Source organism: Haemorhous mexicanus, chromosome 28, assembly GCF_027477595.1.
Source record: "Haemorhous mexicanus isolate bHaeMex1 chromosome 28, bHaeMex1.pri, whole genome shotgun sequence".
Taxonomy (NCBI): domain Eukaryota; kingdom Metazoa; phylum Chordata; class Aves; order Passeriformes; family Fringillidae; genus Haemorhous; species Haemorhous mexicanus.
In genome coordinates this window covers 3,847,929-3,864,812 of record NC_082368.1, presented here as the reverse complement: position 1 = coordinate 3,864,812, position 16,884 = coordinate 3,847,929, and the positions used below count along the sequence as shown (strand labels likewise).

At 48.0% G+C, this 16,884-nt stretch overlaps 2 protein-coding genes across 2 annotated transcripts; both read right to left on the bottom strand.

Moving 5' to 3' along the window:
• Nucleotides 1-1,883: 1,883 nt before the first annotated feature.
• Nucleotides 1,884-7,022, bottom strand: LOC132339383 (keratin, type I cytoskeletal 13-like). Its single transcript, XM_059869610.1, has 8 exons — nucleotides 6,442-7,022; nucleotides 5,497-5,579; nucleotides 4,828-4,984; nucleotides 4,265-4,426; nucleotides 3,674-3,799; nucleotides 3,288-3,514; nucleotides 2,699-2,817; nucleotides 1,884-2,182 (listed from the first exon to the last, which is right to left on the bottom strand). The coding sequence occupies exons 1-8, from the start codon at nucleotides 6,928-6,930 to the stop codon at nucleotides 2,157-2,159; spliced, it is 1,389 nt and encodes a 462-aa protein (XP_059725593.1). The 5' UTR covers nucleotides 6,931-7,022; the 3' UTR covers nucleotides 1,884-2,156.
• Nucleotides 7,023-11,518: 4,496 nt separating this feature from the next.
• Nucleotides 11,519-16,505, bottom strand: LOC132339381 (keratin, type I cytoskeletal 19-like). The gene is made up of 8 exons (XM_059869608.1): nucleotides 15,840-16,505; nucleotides 14,836-14,918; nucleotides 14,340-14,496; nucleotides 13,977-14,138; nucleotides 13,417-13,542; nucleotides 13,086-13,312; nucleotides 12,644-12,789; nucleotides 11,519-11,865 (listed from the first exon to the last, which is right to left on the bottom strand). Exons 1-8 carry the CDS (start codon nucleotides 16,407-16,409, stop codon nucleotides 11,840-11,842), a joined length of 1,497 nt encoding a protein of 498 aa, XP_059725591.1. The 5' UTR covers nucleotides 16,410-16,505; the 3' UTR covers nucleotides 11,519-11,839.
• Between the last annotated feature and the right edge of the window lie 379 nt (nucleotides 16,506-16,884).

Here is a 16,884-nt window from a genome sequence, read left to right as displayed (position 1 = left end):
TTTAGCCACAGTCGGGATTAGCTCTCCATTGATAAGCGTCTCTGCCCCCCTCAGGAAAATGTAAGCTCGGTTTTAAGCAGTCTCAGACCTTGGTCTCAGGTTACACCGTGTTTGCACACCTGGGGCAGAGCAGGGACGGACAGGCTGGGGACAGGGCAGGGCTCGGCACCAGGACACTGACAGGTCAGTGTTTCCTTGGGATGTGCCAGCTGGGAACAGCTGACACCTGATGGGGAGAGCGGGGAAGTGCCAGGATTTCCCAGGCACTTCCTCCATTTCCTTGTTTTTCAGCACATGAAGCATTTGCAGTCAGTCAGGATTACTAATTATTCCAGCTTCTCTTAAATTTTTAAGCGATTTTAAATACAGAAATACAGTGTTAACGGCAAACCTCTGCTTCCAAAAACTGGACAGTTTTTGGATTGGCCAATTTGCCCTGTATTCTCAGGCGTGCTCAATGTCTCTGGGGAAAACAAATAAAATAAAATCAACGCAGTATAGGTATTTTAAATTTCTCTTTCCTCTGGGAAAAACAACCAAACCCAACCCAGTGTAAATATTTTCACAGGTTCTTCAGGTTGGTATTTCTTCCTGTGGTACAAGAGGGGCAGTGCCGATGGAGCAGAAGGTGAAAAGCCAGATGCCAAATTCCCAGGATTTTAGTTTCGATGAGCATCTGCCTCTCGCTCACGGAGGATCTGATTCACGCTGTTCTGCTGGGAGGAACGAGCAGCAGCTCCGGGGCGTTGTTCAAGGGTTTGGGCAGCTGCAGGGAGAAATTCCAGTATGGGACTAGCAGGAGGAGACCCTGGCCGGGCCCCACGAAGGTGCAGCGCTGCCGGCAGGAACCCCGGTTCCTCCCCTGATGAGCATCTCCTGTCGGGAGCGCCCGTCCCCGCCGCCTCCCGGCCGCCAGGGATCACTCTTGTCCCTTCTCCGCTTCCTCACAGCCAAAAATTCCTCCCTCCCTTTGCTGCTTCTCTGCTCCCGGCTTATTGCAGCGCAGGAACCGGCCCGAGCAGACGCTGGCATGCTCCTTTGCACGCGTGTGGCACAGTCAGGAGCGGGACTTGGGGAAATGAATTTGCCTTTATGTTTCAAATGTTTTTTATTTTCTCAACAAAGGAGTCCTAAATATTCCATAGGTGTTTAGGTGTGAGAAATCTTTGTACTGTGTCACATAAGGTACAAAACCGGCTTCCAGGCCATCAGCTCTTTCCATCCTGTGGGTGTCTCTGCACAGCTGTGGATGTCCAGCCACCCCTTGGCTGTGTGAAGAGCAGAGGAGCTGAAAACGTCTGCCATCTCAGCACCCTGCTGACAGGGGCACTGTCCTCACAGGGTCCCCTCCCCGGGCAGTGGTTTGACACAGAGGAGGTGGTGCTGCTCTGCCGAGGGACAGCCCCCTACTCGGACATGCTCACACTGCACAAGTCCGGGAGACAGGCAGGGCCAGGAGACACCTGCTAAGATGTGTGTGACAGACATCAGGCTCCCCAGCACCAGCACATCTCCCAGCTGGACACCTGACACATGTGGAGAGCAGCTGGAGGTGTGCACCAGAGATGGCTGCTCAGGTGGTACCTGTGTGTGGATACACACCTGCCTGAGCTTTGGAAATTTCTGTCACTGTTCTGTCACTGATGAGCTTCAGCTCTGCTGGCCTGTCTGACTCCTCCTGTGCCACACAGGAATGAACAACATCTGCCTCAGGCTGTGACAGCAGGGAGGAGCTGGACAAGACCTGCCAGGTCAGCAAGGCCACTCTCTCCTGCTGGCAAAGCAGCTTTGTTCCCAGTGCAGGATGATCCTGACCAGTTTAGGTGCCCCTTGCTCGTGGATCAGCAGCTGGTGTTCAAAAGGAACTCAGTTTCAGACACAGGTTCTTGATTGCATTAGGCAGAAGCAAAGTTTTATTAGAAACATTTTTCACCAGCAGGTGCATAAGTGACCTGACTAACTCAGGTAACTTCTAGAGGTTACAGCATTGCAGAACAGAAGAGCAGAACAGAGGAGGAGGCTCCTGACACCCCCTTTAGCTACGTGGCCAAGCATCGTTGAGTTACTTCTACTTTCCCTGCACAGAGGGTGCAGTGAACAGGGACTGTTCTTGGGTTGTCTCTGGGTTCCCCTGTCACCTTCCAGTCCGTTTCTCCTTAATCACAAATTCTCCTGCAGGTCACTGGAGAGAAAACACAGCAGTGTTATTTGGAACACGGGTAAAATCCTTCACATAACAGATATCAGATCCTGGTGGTGCCCTTGTTTCTGGAATGTATTGCTAAGCTGGTGCAGCTGGCAGCAACCCACAGAAATTCCCTAAATAATTTGCTTTAATGGGAATTTTCACTTGTAAAGTTATAGGTTTACTCTTCTTTTCACTCTTTCCAGACTCTTTTGCTAAGCTTTGGCTGTTGTCTTCTTCTTCCAAATCTTCCCATCATGCTTCATTTCCCTGGCCCTCTTCTCTGCATTCTACTGCTCCTTTTTGTCTCCCCTTTGCTTCCTCTACCCCTTGTTCAGTCCAGGCTCTCTAAACCCATTTCTCAGTGACACCACCACTGTATCAGATCCCCCCTGTAGCACAGTGACTCTGAGTGGATGCCTATGACACATCCAGGAATGTGCTGTCTCTTGGCCTCAGTGCATGAGGAAATGAACAAAGCCAGTTTTCCTTTTGTGAAAATGAAGCCCTTACCTTGTATGTCTCCAGTCTTGCAGGGTGGGACCTGGGCCTGGCAGTGGGCAGCTGAAGTTGTTGTGTAGGTGTGGCTCGTCCTGATGACCCCTCCACCAGTTCCAATTCCTCCTCCGTGACTAGTGGGATAAATTTGGTGAGAGAAGTAGGGAATTTTAGAGCTTCACAAGTCACTGCTGACTGACTACATGACACAAAGTCTCAAACTATGGCCTTTATAGGCATTACAGTATTTTACATTATACTTTCTTTCACTTTCAGAGTTGCTTTACATTTGTGCTCCCCCTTGGCACGGACAGCTCTCACCCATCTCACTATAAAAAAGGCACTGTCACAAATGCTGATACAATGCCAGGAGTGACAGTGTTGTACCAGCAGTTAACAGATTTGGTGTTCTACTTTGCAGATCCCAAGGACTGACATTTAGTTCTGATTGGAATGTTCATCACAAGGAAGTTATTCATGAGGCAACTTTTTCATCTCAGAGAAAGCCTTAAGGACTGAAGATCAGGTTGCATAGATATCCAATCTGCAATGCAGATCCCTGACATTTTCAGTTATTCTCTAGTGGATCTGGAGAGGTACTTACATCAGGTCCTGCTGTCCTCCTTCCAACAAGCACCGGTAGGTCTGGATCTCCTGCTCCAGGCGGCACTTGACGTCCAGTAAGGTCTTGTACTCTTGGTTCTGGCACTCTATTTCTGCTCTTATTTCAGCCAACTGCTGCTCCACACACGTGATCTGGTTCTGTAGCTCACTGAGGAGAGAGTTGTACTGGCACTCAGTTTCAGCCAGAGATGATTCCAAGTTGTTTCTCTGATAAGATAAGCAAAAAACCAACAATCATTTTAATGTCACCCTCCAGTCCAAAAATGAACCAGCCATTCACCTCCATTGTGCTGGTTGGTGGGTCTGGCTGTTCATGCTGAGAAAACCAGCAGTGACCAGCTGGAGCTGAGTCAGCTCATCACCCACCTGGCTGAGCTGAGCTTGGAGATCGATTTCCAGGGTCTGCAATTGGCGTCTCAGTTCAGTCACCTGGTTGTTGCACGTCTCCACCTCCTGACCACTTGTAATAACCTCCCGATTCACCTCCTCAATCTGAAATCACCAATCCAGGATAAAGAGCTTGAGGCATATCTGGGTATGCTGGATTTGCTTTGTCAGGAGCAGAGCACTGAGTGAGTGTTCAGCAAAAGGGAACAGGGAGCAGGGCAGGTTCTCTGTGCACAGGGTGTTCCCTACCAGCTCCACTTCTTGTTCTTTTTACAAATCCCATTAACCTTGTGGATATTAAATCTCTTTAATCCAAATGTGGAATATCTCTGTTCCAACAACACACCACAAGGCCTTGTGGCAAATGCTGCTGTTCCAGATGGGACATAACAAACTGGTCAGACAGGCCTGTGGCTCCTGTGGAACACAGGGCATAATGAGTGCTGCTCTCGGGCTTCACTGGGAAGGAAGAGCTGCTTATTGTCTCCATGTCTGGTCTCTGAAAGGCTCCTGGGCCTGGGGCTGTGTGTGTCAGTCTGGTTTGCAGCACAAGTTTGGTTTGTTGCTTACCTTGCACTCGTACCAATCCTCGACTTCCTTGCGGTTGCGCGCTATCAGTGTTTCATACTGGCATCTCAAATCCTCCAAGATTTGCCTGAGATCTGGTCCCGGGCAGGCATTGACCTCCACACTCACATCTCCAGTGGATTGTTTCCTTAGGCAACTCATCTCCTGGAAATAAATCCCAGATCAGATCATACTGGTTTTTGGAAGGCAGAAGAGCAAAGCTCAGTGGCCAAGAACTGCCCTCCCTGCGAGACCTCCCTCCCTGCTGTGGCTGTGAAAAGCAGGGGAGAATGGTGCAAATGTTTTCCCAAGGATTCTATTGGCTAATTTGTCTCTTCATCCACTGGAGTCAGCAGCAGCTTTGCCCCCTCTGGCACTCCCAGTGTGAGCACAGCCCCAGGAGCAGCACTGCCCATGCCAGAGCTCCCTTCCCTTCTGAGGCAGAGTGCTCTGAGCCCAGGAAAGTTTGGTGGGAAAGCTGTGGCTTGAAAGTGGATAATTTAAATTCCAAGCACAGTGGCAAAGCTTTCTACCAGGGCTATGATGCAGGGCTGGGCAGGACCTACCTCCTCATGGTTCTTCTTCAGGCAGCAGAGCTCCTCCCGCAGCGACTCCAGCTGTGCCTCCAGGTCAGACCTGCACAGCGTCAGCTGGTCCAGCACCTGGCGCAGCCCGTTGATGTCGGCCTCCACGCTCTGGCGCAGGGCCAGCTCCGTCTCGTACCTGGGTTGAGTCAGAAAGCACAGATGCAGGATGGGGACGTCCCACATGGCTTCTGTTTGTGCCAGGATCTCCTTCCCCAGCTCCATGCTTGGACCTGCATTTTACTGGATTTCTGCATGCCTTGGATTTCTGCACCACTTTGTGTCTGTTACGTGAAAGCTTCTCTTCCTCATGGTTTTTTTTCCCTGCTCCTGCTCACTGTATATTTGGTGTCACTTACTCAGCTGCATTTCTGCTTTGTTGATCCCATCTGTGCTGGTCTGGGGTGAAAATGAGCCACTCCCTGAGCTGCCTGTCCCCAGCCTCACCACAAACGCCACTGTTAAATGTTTTACCCAAGAACACTAATTAAGGGAGGGCTAGTGACCAGGAGCAAAATGCCTTTCATCATCCTGCCCTACCAAAGTGGCGTGGGGAGACGTGTCTGGAGCCTCTGTAATTAGTGCTCTGAGCCTCCCAGGGAGGTGGAAAGGAGCAGGGGGGAGGCAGCAGGTTCATGGTGGGGCACTTACTTCACACGGAAGTCATCAGCAGCCATCCTGCTGTTATCAATGTCCAGGATGATCTTGTTGTTATCAATGGTTGCGCAGACAATCTGGAAAACAGCAAACCATGAGAGATGTCTCCTCTCTCCTGTTCTGCTCTCTAGGTATTCCTGCCTTGCAATTAGGTAGGAACTCTTCACATTTCCCTTTTTCTGTTACCTTCTTACATAAGTAACCTTATCCCTTAAGCAGAGAAGTTGAAGGAGGTGGCTTTGCCTCCTTTACTCAAAGAAGAAAGGAGATCAACCACATAGAGCTGGGAATTAAAGACTTGTGGGATGGGACTTCCCAGTTTCAAGATCTGAAGGCAAGTTCCAAAGATGCTTCAAAAAATAAACCTAAAGAATCTTCCTTAAGATAGTAAATCTCAACTGACATTCAAGCTGGCATGTTCTGGGCTTCAGACTTAAGGACCTTCAGGGAACATGGAGGGAAGGTGTCTGTAAGCCTTAGGATCAGCCATAACTTTCATTGTGGATTTATTAATATCAGGCTGTTTGTGTCACTGTAACAATCAGTTTCAATTCTCAGCTTTTCTCACCTAGAGATTTATAATGTTTCATTTGATGAAGCATCCAAAGTGTATGTTTTTGATTGTCCCATAGTTTGCTTTGCTCTCCCTGTAGGGCTGACACCACTACATTTCCTCAGAGTACATTGGTAATATTACATTTACAATTGTTTAGTCAAATACAATGTACCAAAGCATCCTTTTCCTTTTTCAGAGCATTCTCCCACCCATACCACCTTGCAGCACCCACACTCAGCAATGTCATTGGGGAATTTGCAAAAATTTCTGTTTGCAGAGACATCTACAAGCACCAAAGTTCCCTCCAACAACTGCAGTAAGTTCTAAACACAAACTCAGGAATAAGCTTACCAAAGGGGAGGAACAAACCGAGGGGGGATTACCTGGTTCTGAAGATCTTCAATCTCTTTGTAGTAGCAGCTGTAGTCACGGGGCTCACAGGAGAGGCCCTGTGTTGCATACCACTCTCTGATCCTGCACTCCAGCTCAGCATTCTCCTTCTCCAAGCACTTCACCTTGTCCAGGTAGGAAGCCAGGCGGTCATTGAGGTTTTGCATGGTGACCTTCTCATCGCAGGATGAAAGCAAGCAGTCGCCAAGACCCCCAACAACCACACCACCTCCGAGGCCAAACCCGAGGCCATTGCCATAGCAGTTGCCACCTCCATAGCTCCCACCAGCCAAGCTACCAACACTCAGTCCCCCTCCGTAATTCATTCCACCGCAGTAACTCCTTCCAGAAAAACCTCTGCCACTGCCTATGCCAAAGGAAGAAATCCGTGCTCCACCACCACCACCACCAATGATGCAGCTGCCACCGCTGCTCCTGCCTTTGCTAGACACAGTAATAGTCTCCTTAATGTTGCAACTCATGGCGACAGCGGTGGGAAATGCAAGCAGAAGCCCAAAGCAAGATGCACAGCTTGATACGGAATCAGACTGCGAGCTGGCCCAGGCCGCCCATCCCTATTTATACCTTCCACAGTGGGTGTCACCTCTGCTTCTTCTTCCCATAAGGCTGGCTACTCCAGCCATTGGTGCCAAGAATAATTTCTCAAAGGGAAGTTTCCTTTCAAGAAGCCTGGTAGACAAGGAAGATACTTTACATGTCTCTTGCTAATTTCAAAAATACATTAGCAATAATGTTTTATGAATCATCAGCTTTTTGTTTATGATGCAAACTTACAGCATTAAGCCAGGAAAAACACTGTCCTAAATTATATACCAGGAAGAAATCATTAAAGGTTATTGCATCAAAGAGGTCTTTATCTCTCATTAATTTATTTTCATTTTATTTTGAGTTGAATAAGCAGTTTTCATGCAAGGTGCTGAGGTTGGAATATGTAAGATGAAAAAGAAAGAAGAAACACTAAGTTTGCTTTTTGAGTGATGTACGAAGAATGATGTAAGAGCTCTGGAAAGATCAGAGACACAGAGATTAACCTTTAAATCTCTCCACTGACAAAATGACAAATCTGAAACACTCTGCTGTGAGACAAGTGAGACCAAGGAGGGATCTCGTAATGGGCATGGATGAAAGGTTCTTCATACATGATTGTGGCTCTCCAGTAATCCACAAAGGATTTGTTTCATTATGTGGAGAGTGTAAAGGTAAAAGTGCTTTAAGTATTTCCTGTTGTTCAGTGAAAGATAATTTCTGCACTTCTCCTCATTATGGATTGTAATTGTTGCTGGGAAAGGGTGGGTTTGGAACACTGGATGGGAGTGGAAACATCTTATGGCCAATTTCTCTGTCAATACATGCTGCATTTTAATCAGAGCTTTGGGATTGCTGTGCTGGGACATATAAAGGCAGAACTGCTGATAGAGCTGCAGAGCAGTCACAGCCCTGTGCAGTTCTACCTGGGCTGGAGAAGCTGGATTTGGTACAAACTAGAGGGACTCTATCAGTAATGTTTCCAAATCTTAATTAAGCAAAGAAAATAAAAAGTAAGAATCCTTTCACACTCTTGTAATCAAAATTGAGGCTAAGCTTCTTTTCATGAGATGTTTTGCTGAGGCTCCAGAGGACTGGCTTTCTCTCTAGGAAGCCCCTTTCCAGTGGCCATGGAGCAGGGGACAGGCATTCCATGGCTTTCTGAACCCAACTCTTCCTTGGAAGAAATTCTCCAAATCTCCTTCACCAGGAAAAAAATGAGTTCAAATTCTTGCTGAAATCCTCACTCAGTCAGGATTGTGCATTGGAATAGCTATTATTATGGCAGGTAAATTATCCCTTTACCTAAGGGCTGACTTACCCCAATATTCATGGCATTTTATTGCTCTTATTTCTGTTGAAAAGATGTCTCCCCTTTTCTTTGCCTCCCTGGATGTTCCTTATCCATGCCATGAAAGGCAGAAGCATTCCAGTGATCAGGCTGGAGACAGGAGAGGAGAGGAGAGGCTTCCCAAAGTGATTTACTCCAAGCTGGCCGAGCTGCATCTGGACCCAGACACAGTGCCTGCATGTCAGCCTGCCCTGCCTGACACACTGGGCCTCCCTCTGGCCCAAACCACACAGAAATAAAGCTCAGAATAGGTAAAAGCTCAAATAAAGTTATTGTGTATAGGAAGGAATCGCTGGATTTCATTCCTAGGACTGGAGAACATAATTGGGAGTCAGGGTGTGGTGGCAGGAGCAAACCGAAACTGCTGTAAGCTGCGTCGCTGGAAGCTTCGCCTGCTCTGCGGATGATTCCTCAGGAATTTCCCAACAGCTGCGTGCAGCCAGCATCTCCTGAGTGAGCACACATTCCTTCCCCAGCCCCGCAGTTATCACCCGGGCACATCAGTGTAGCGCAGGCAGAAACACGGGATGACTTGTGCTCCGTGGGAGTGGAGGGTGTCTGCAGGCTGGGGACGCTCCTGCTCCTCCCAGACACCTCGGTCCCCTCTGCCCCTCACAGCTCTGTGTGCCTGCAGCAACCCCCTCTGCCCAGAGCTTCTCCTGCACACACTTCCCTATGTCTTGTTATTTCTCCTGTTTGTCTCCAGGAAATGAGGGCACTAGATAAACTAAGACAAAACTAAGTAATTGTTCCTAGACCTTAAAAAATTAAATTAAGCTTTCCCTCATGTTTTCATTCAGTTATTTGAACTCATGAGCTTCCTGGGTCTGTCTCATCAGCACAAAGAAATAGGGAAATCTTATGGAAATGTAGCTTCCAAAGTTTGCAGCTCAATAATTTGCAGCTCTTTAATAAATGAAGTGTTTCCAGGGTGTTTTCTTCTGGGGAGCTGTTAATCACAACCTGCCTCTCCTGAGCTGCCTTCCAGACTCAACCCAACCTGTAGGTCCACAAACATCAGAGCGTCCCAGGAGCTGAGGCTGTACCCCCCAGGGGCTTTCCAGAGGCATATTCATAATTTCTGGATCATTAGAGTCTCTTTCAGGCCGTGTCATTAGTTCTCTTTCACCTCTCAGGAATTCAGGACAGCTCCTTTATGAAAGTTCATGCTTTGGACCTGCTGGATGTGCTGGAAAGGGTGGGAAGGTCTTTGATATGAACCCAGGGAATCTGGAGGAGCAGCTAGATGTCAGTAGCAGTTTGCAAGAGGAACCAGCCCACAGCTGGTGGGAATCAGCTGGGGCTGCCAGGAGAGACTGGGAAGCTTTTACATACCATAGGTAGCCAAGAGTTTCCAGAAGGCTGGGAACTGGAAGGGTCTCAATGCAGTGTCTTTATATTTCTAGAAACAAGAGTGTGAGGACTCAGACTGGGAAGGATTGAAGCCAAAAAGTGCAGCAGTGGGTTATCTCACTGTCTGTCTTTGCACTGAACAAGGCAGGAGGAGACAATGGGAATGGAAAGGGAAAGATTTGCTTTTCAACTTGGCAGTGAGAGCTCTGAGAACAACTGGGATATCCACTGGAGTCCAACATCAGGAAATTTGCCATTATAGCCACAATTTGTATCTCTTTTGATCTCTTGTGAAGCACTGGTCATACATGTCAACTGAAAGAATTCTGCATAAAGTCTGGGACTTCATGCAGGGCTGGAACTGAACTTTAAATAAAACTTAATTTAGTCTTGGTTTAAAAACTTCTACCTTTGTCCACTCCTCTGGGTCATTGCAGATGTTCCAGTGCTGCATTATCTTGTCTTGCCCATGGATACTATTAGTGTCTGGTAGATTAAATAAAGAAATATCACTGAGACATCTTCTCTCTGTGGCCTCTCACAAGGAGAAGGGCACCTTTCACCTGCTCCCTGAGACATTAGTGGTGAACTTCTTCAGCCACTTGCTCCCATGTTAAGTCTATTTCTGTTTTATCAGAGAAGTTGGTGTCTTTATCAAAGAACTGGCAATAGAAAAGTGTGCCAGACTATACTGTATGTCCAGTCCTGAAGTGGTTTTGTCTTTGTACCTGCTCTCCTCGTGTCCTGAGTCTGGCTGTTCCATAACTCCAGCCTTTGATGGAAAAAGAATAACCAGGAGTTTGGCTTTACTGGGTCATCTCACAGGTGAATGTGACTCTGTAACAGCCACGCCACTACCAAAACCAACCACTGCTTGGCTTTCTGGACCAACAATTTAATCCTCAAAACACCCTCAAAATACTTTGAACTGCCAGTTCTCCAAACTCAGAGTGACTCTGCCAGCTCACTGTGGCCCACGGCTGCTCTGGCAGGTCAGGGCCAGGACAAAACCAGCTCAGCACCAGCTACTGGTCAAGGCCAGGGAGAGACTGACCTGCCTGGTCTGTGACACTTGGGTGGCTCTGGGTGTCCAAAGGCCTTACCTGGCTTTTTTCTCAATTCTGTTCTCTGATAAGCTGCACTTCTTCAGTTCCCACCCTGCCCTCTGCAGCTTCCCAGGCAAGGTGTGCTTAACGCAAAGATGATCTTTCAAACATTCTTGATGTTCAGATTGAAACTCTTGGCAATCAGAGGATGACCAGTAAATGACTCAGTCACTGTGTGAAAAGAGAGGAGATAAACCTTTTGCCTGCAGTCTTTTCCCAGTGTGAAGATTCCCATAGAATGAAAGGGATAGGTTTGAACAAAAGCCGTGTCAGCAGAAATTGAATCAGTTGTGGAGACCAAGATTTCATCCTCCACAGTCCCCAGCTGGGAGATGGAGCATGAGAGTGCTCAGCCCAGATCTGTCAGCACTAGACTGGGACCAAGGCAAGCTGTCTGTGGATGTTCCATCACTGACTTTCAAAATCCTTCTAAAACTGTGTTTCAGCCCAATGCTGTGTGGGAAGGACACAGGCCTCTGCCTGACCTGCCTGTCCATGGGGGTCAGGGCAGATGTCACACAGGAATGAACAACATCTGCCTCAGGCTGTGACAGCAGGGAGGAGCTGGACAAGACCTGCCAGGTCAGCAAGGCCACTCTCTCCTGCTGGCAAAGCAGCTTTGTTCCCAGTGCAGGATGATCCTGACCAGTTTAGGTGCCCCTTGCTCATGGATCAGCAGCTGGTGTTCAAAAGGAACTCAGTTTCAGACACAGGTTCTTGATTGCATTAGGCAGAAGCAAAGTTTTATTAGAAACATTTTTCACCAGCAGATACATAAGTGATCATAGCCCTGGCTGACTACAGCAATAGTCTTGGTGCTGGGCCACACACAGCAACACAGACTGAAAAGCAAATAGCAAAATAAAGCAGAATGTGGCTCAATGCTCTGCTCATCCCTCTGACACATTGCTTAGCATGGCTGAGCAACAGACCAGCACGCTCTGTGCTCTCTGCAGACACATGCACTAAATATTCTCTCTCTTCATCTGTAGCTCTGCTTCAGGCTTCTCTTGTTGGATATTCTCGTTTCTCTGCTTAATCACAAATCCTTCGGCAAGGCACTGGAGAGATCAAAGGAAACATTACTGTGTTTATAGCAAAAATAGATTCTTTCCCACACTGTCATTCTCTACACGTGATCGTTTCACAAGCCAATTCAATTAGAATTTCAGATAAATACTGCCCCTTCCTGGGAAGATCTGATGGCTCCTGCCAGCCTGGCAGATGGATCTGTCACTGGCTGCAGCACTGGCTGCATCAAAATGCCAAAAGGTGGAAGCTGCAGACGCTGCTCCAGCAGTGATCTGGATGAGGGAATGGCATTGGGGTCCATCAATGGGCTAGATCAATGCCCTTGCTCACATCATTCTCCTGGCCCAACTGTCACTATATTTCATTATTTCCTTTTCAGTTTGGCTGGAAGTTTTGCTTTGAATTAGGGATAGTAGTTATCTGCCAGTATTCCCATGATTCCTGCCCTTTTTTTTTGCCCACATGATTTCTGAGTACCTTTCTTTCTTCTCCTCTTTCCTTTATGCCACATTTCACGTCAGTCCTTTCTCCATGTTCTCCATGGCTTGCCTGCCTGCTGGCTCGGTCCCTCTCCCTTCTATCCCTGTTCCCTCTGGCAATTCTCATGCACCCCAGCAGAACCCCAGCTCCCTAAAGCTCTCCTCTCAGCCACTCCTCTGTGGCTCCTGTCCTGTATTTCCCAGGGGCCCCCCAATAAAACTTTCAAGTAGCACCTGTAAGCTACGTGGGAAAGATCTGTCTTCCAGCCCATCAGTGTTGCATTAGAGCAGAGAAGACTGGAAATGTTTAGAGTGGAACAGTTCTTACCTTGGATCTCCGCAGCTGCACAGGATGGGATCTGGGCAGACGAAGTGTAAGTGTGGCTTGTCCTAATGATGCCTCCTCCTCCTATCCCACTGCTTCTTGCAACTCCTCCTCCTAGACTTGAAGACTGACCAATTCCTCCTTGCTGACTGAGGAGACAGGAGAATAACATTTTAGTGATGGAAATGACAGATAAGCTGGAGTTACAGATTGTCAGCCTCCCTGCTGCTCTCAGTCTCCTTCCATTTTCAGCAGAAAAACGTTGCAATTCTCTTTGTGGCACCAATAGCACAGGAGAGGAAGATCACCACCCTGACACCAGGCAGGCTAAATAGGTCAGTAAGGGAGAATGAGCTCAGCAGGTCCTTCACGTAGCTCTTATGTTGAAATAGCCATTACACAGGTATTTTATTGTATTTTTTTGGTGTGTCTCAAGCCCACTTACATGAGGTCCTGCTGGCCGCCCTCCAGCAGGCAGCGGTACGTGTGGATCTCCTGCTCCAGGCGGCACTTGACGTCCAGCAGGATCTTGTACTCTTGGTTCTGGCACTCCATCTCTGCCCGCAGGTCAGCCAGCTGCTGCTCCACGCAGGTGATCTGGCTCTGCAGCTCACCAAGGTGGTTGTTGTAGCGACACTCTGTCTCCGCCAGCGAGGACTCCAGATTGTCCCTCTGAGGAGTGACATGGGACATAAGACAAATACAGGCAGGAGAAAGACTGCATTTAGCAATGAGTTCTGTGAGATGGATGAGGTTTGCACCAGCTCATCCCTCACCTGGCTGAGCTGAGCTTGGAGATCGATTTCCAGGGCTTGCAATTGGCGTCTCAGTTCAGTCACCTGGTTGTTGCACGTCTCCACCTCCTGACCACTTGTAATAACCTCCCGATTCACCTCCTCAATCTGAAATCACCAATCCAGGATAAAGAGCTTTAGGGAATGTGCAGTATAAGTTGATCAGGTATTAAGGAAAGAGCAAAGAAGTTAGCAAAGACATGAAATGAGAAAAGTTTGGGTGTAAACTCATCCTAATGGTAGTGTAAACCTGGCTGGTCATTCCTCTTGTTCTTCTAATAATGCTGCTTTCAGTTCTTCTCACCACTTACTGCTTTGCAGAGAATTCATACCTCAAGTCCCACCAACATGCAGCACTTCCTTCAGCCCATGACAAGGACACAGGGTGGCAGTGTCCCTCCCTTATGTAATTTGGTCAGTGTCAACAAATGCTAAATGTTCTTACAGTCTTTTGTGTGGTTTTTACATGAAACAAATCCCTGTGGGATGATTGCTTGGGAGTTAGCCAGGGAAAGTCAGAGCTGTGGGAATTATTTACTCACCTTGCACTCGTACCAATCCTCAACTTCTTTGCGGTTGCGTTCAATCAGCGTCTCATACTGGCACCTCATCTCCTCCAGGATCTTCCTCAGGTCTGGGCCAGGGCAGGCATTGACCTCCACGCTCACATCTCCAGTCGATTGCTTCCTCAGACAGCACATTTCCTGCAAACACCATCCAGATCAGGTCAGGTTTAAAACAAAAGAAAGAACTGAGGGAGCCAAGTTCAGAGTCCCTCTCTGATGGACCTTCACAGCTCCTGGGTCACACGATGGTCTCCATCCACCACTGCCCTCTGCAGCAGCACCCCAGGGTGATGGATCCCACAGGGGTGAATGCTTTGTACAGGAGAGGGCAGGACCTACCTCCTCATGGTTCTTCTTCAGGCAGCAGAGCTCCTCCCGCAGCGACTCCAGCTGTGCCTCCAGGTCAGACCTGCACAGCGTCAGCTGGTCCAGCACCTGGCGCAGCCCGTTGATGTCGGCCTCCACGCTCTGGCGCAGGGCCAGCTCCGTCTCGTACCTGCCAGGGAGGAAGCAAGCAAGAAAGAGCACTCAGTGTCTGACACCACCAGCATTTCTGAGCTCTGACAGGAAAAACCAAAACTTTCCCCTCTGAAAGACGGTACATGCTGGAACAGCAGCGTGGCTGAACCCTCACTGCTCCCAGTCTGCAGATTCCTTCTGCTTCCTTTAATCTCTAAACCAGCTTGGCATCCCAAACTCCCCCTCCTGGAACTGCCCCTAATTAGACAATGAATGAGAGAATTCTTCTGCACAGCCTCCAGCCTGTCCTGGGTGACAGGAGAGCAGCTGAGAGCCCTGAGGGTGGTGACAGGAGGGGACAGCCCCAGGTACTCACTTCACTCGGAAGTCATCGGCTGTCATCCTGCTGTTATCGATGTTCAGAATGATCTTGTTGTTGTCTATGGTTGCACAGACAATCTGGAAAAAGAACATTTGTTCCTGGTCTCTGCTCCATGTCCCTGGGCTCAAGGCACCCATTGCCTGGTGCAACAACACCCTCTTTCTCCCCCTCTTTTTTTAAAATCCTGGGTATTAGGGATGGGGACTTGAGGGGTGTAGCGCTCACAGGGATGTTCAGGGAAGGGCAGTGAAATCATTAAAATGGTAAAATTCATGGTTCAGGTGCAGAGAGTCCAGGAGGTGTAGTTATTGTCCAGCACCTGCTACAATCCACCTCAGTCTCTTAAATCTTATGAGATTTAAACTTGTATTTCAAGAATTAATGATGAGCCTATCTTATTCAGTCCCTTTCCTGGATTCTTTTCTCTTAATTTTTTGTGCACTGACATCTTAAATCTTTGCCAAACACTTTGCAAAGGTTTTGAATTTTAAATTGCCCATTCTAAATGTGTTATGGCAATGTTCTCTTTTTTCTTAGTTTTAATTAGATGTTCTATATTTCCCACTTCTACATGAACGAGTGAACTAATAAGGAAAAGGAAATAAAGTTTAACTGAAATTCTGCAAGACTGATGACAATTACATAAATTCAGGCAAACTAATGTGAACCATTATTTATTTATCTTTTAGTTCTTTTCTTGCCATCAATCTATTTGACCATCTTGGCACAAACTAAATTCAAAAAGGCTACTGAGCCCATCCAGATGCATTCCATGATGTAACATTTTCCCTTTCAATGATGACTGGGAATGGTCTGATGAATAACAGCAACAGAGACAGCCCAAACTCTCCAGTTTTATCTCTGAGCTCTGGACTTGTAATAGCTGTTTGCAAAAGGCATTTTACAACTATGATTTGTTACTCCTGATAATGGAGTGAGTTATGAACCAGCACCAGAGAGAGCCTTGCAAGGGAGAAAGCAGCTGGGAGAGGTGTTACCTGGTTCTGAAGATCTTCTATTTCTTTGTAATAGCAGCTGTAGTCCCGTGGCTCACAAAAAGGGCCCTGCTTGGCATACCACTCCCTGATCCTGCACTCCAGGTCAGCATTCTCTTGTTCCAGGCACCTCACCTTGTCCAGGTAAGAAGCCAGGCGGTCATTCAGATTTTGCATGGTGACCTTCTCGTCACCAGAAAGAAGAATGCCATCACCAGCAAAACCACCTCCACCAAGACCCATCCCCATGCCACCTCCCATGCCACCGCCAAAGCGAGCACTGCCACCACTGAACCCCATGCCTGGACATCCTCCGAGGACAGTGGCTCCTAAGCCACCTCCATAGTTTCCACCGACCAAGCTGCCGGTGCTCAGTCCTCCTCCATAATTCACACCACCACAGTAGCTTCTCCCAGAAAAGCCTCGGCTAGCGCCTATCCCGCAGGTCGTGTATCTTCCAGAGGAGACCGAGGAGATCCGCGCCGCGCCACCACCGCCACCACCGATCACACAGCTGCCACCGCTGGTCCTGCCCCTGAGAGAGCCAGTTGTCTGCTTAACACTACAGCTCATGGCGAGGCCCAGCTGCAGCACCAACCCACAGCCCAAAGCAAGATGCAGAGCGTGATACTGAGTCTGACTGCAGGCTGGCGGCTGCTGCAGGTCTCCATTTATACCTTCCAAAGGGGGTGTCACCTGTGGGGAGTTTCTTCTTCCCACGGGGCTGGCTAGTCTGGCTGTTTATGCCAAGATTAAATAGCCCATAGGCAGTTTCCCTCTAGAAATCCCAGTTCACAAGGAAGATACTTTACATGTCAGCAGCTTATTCCAAAAAGTAAAATAGTGTTTTATGAGTCATCAGCTTTTTGTATGATGCAAACTTTGCAACAAGTCAAGAAAAAAAGTTGCCCTAGATTATGTACAAAGAAGAGCCATTGGTATTTATAACATCAAAGTGCCTTTTATCTTTTATTAATTTGTATTTATTCTTAGTCCAATAACCATTTTTATATCACATGCTATGGTAGAGCTTGTGAAACAAAAAATG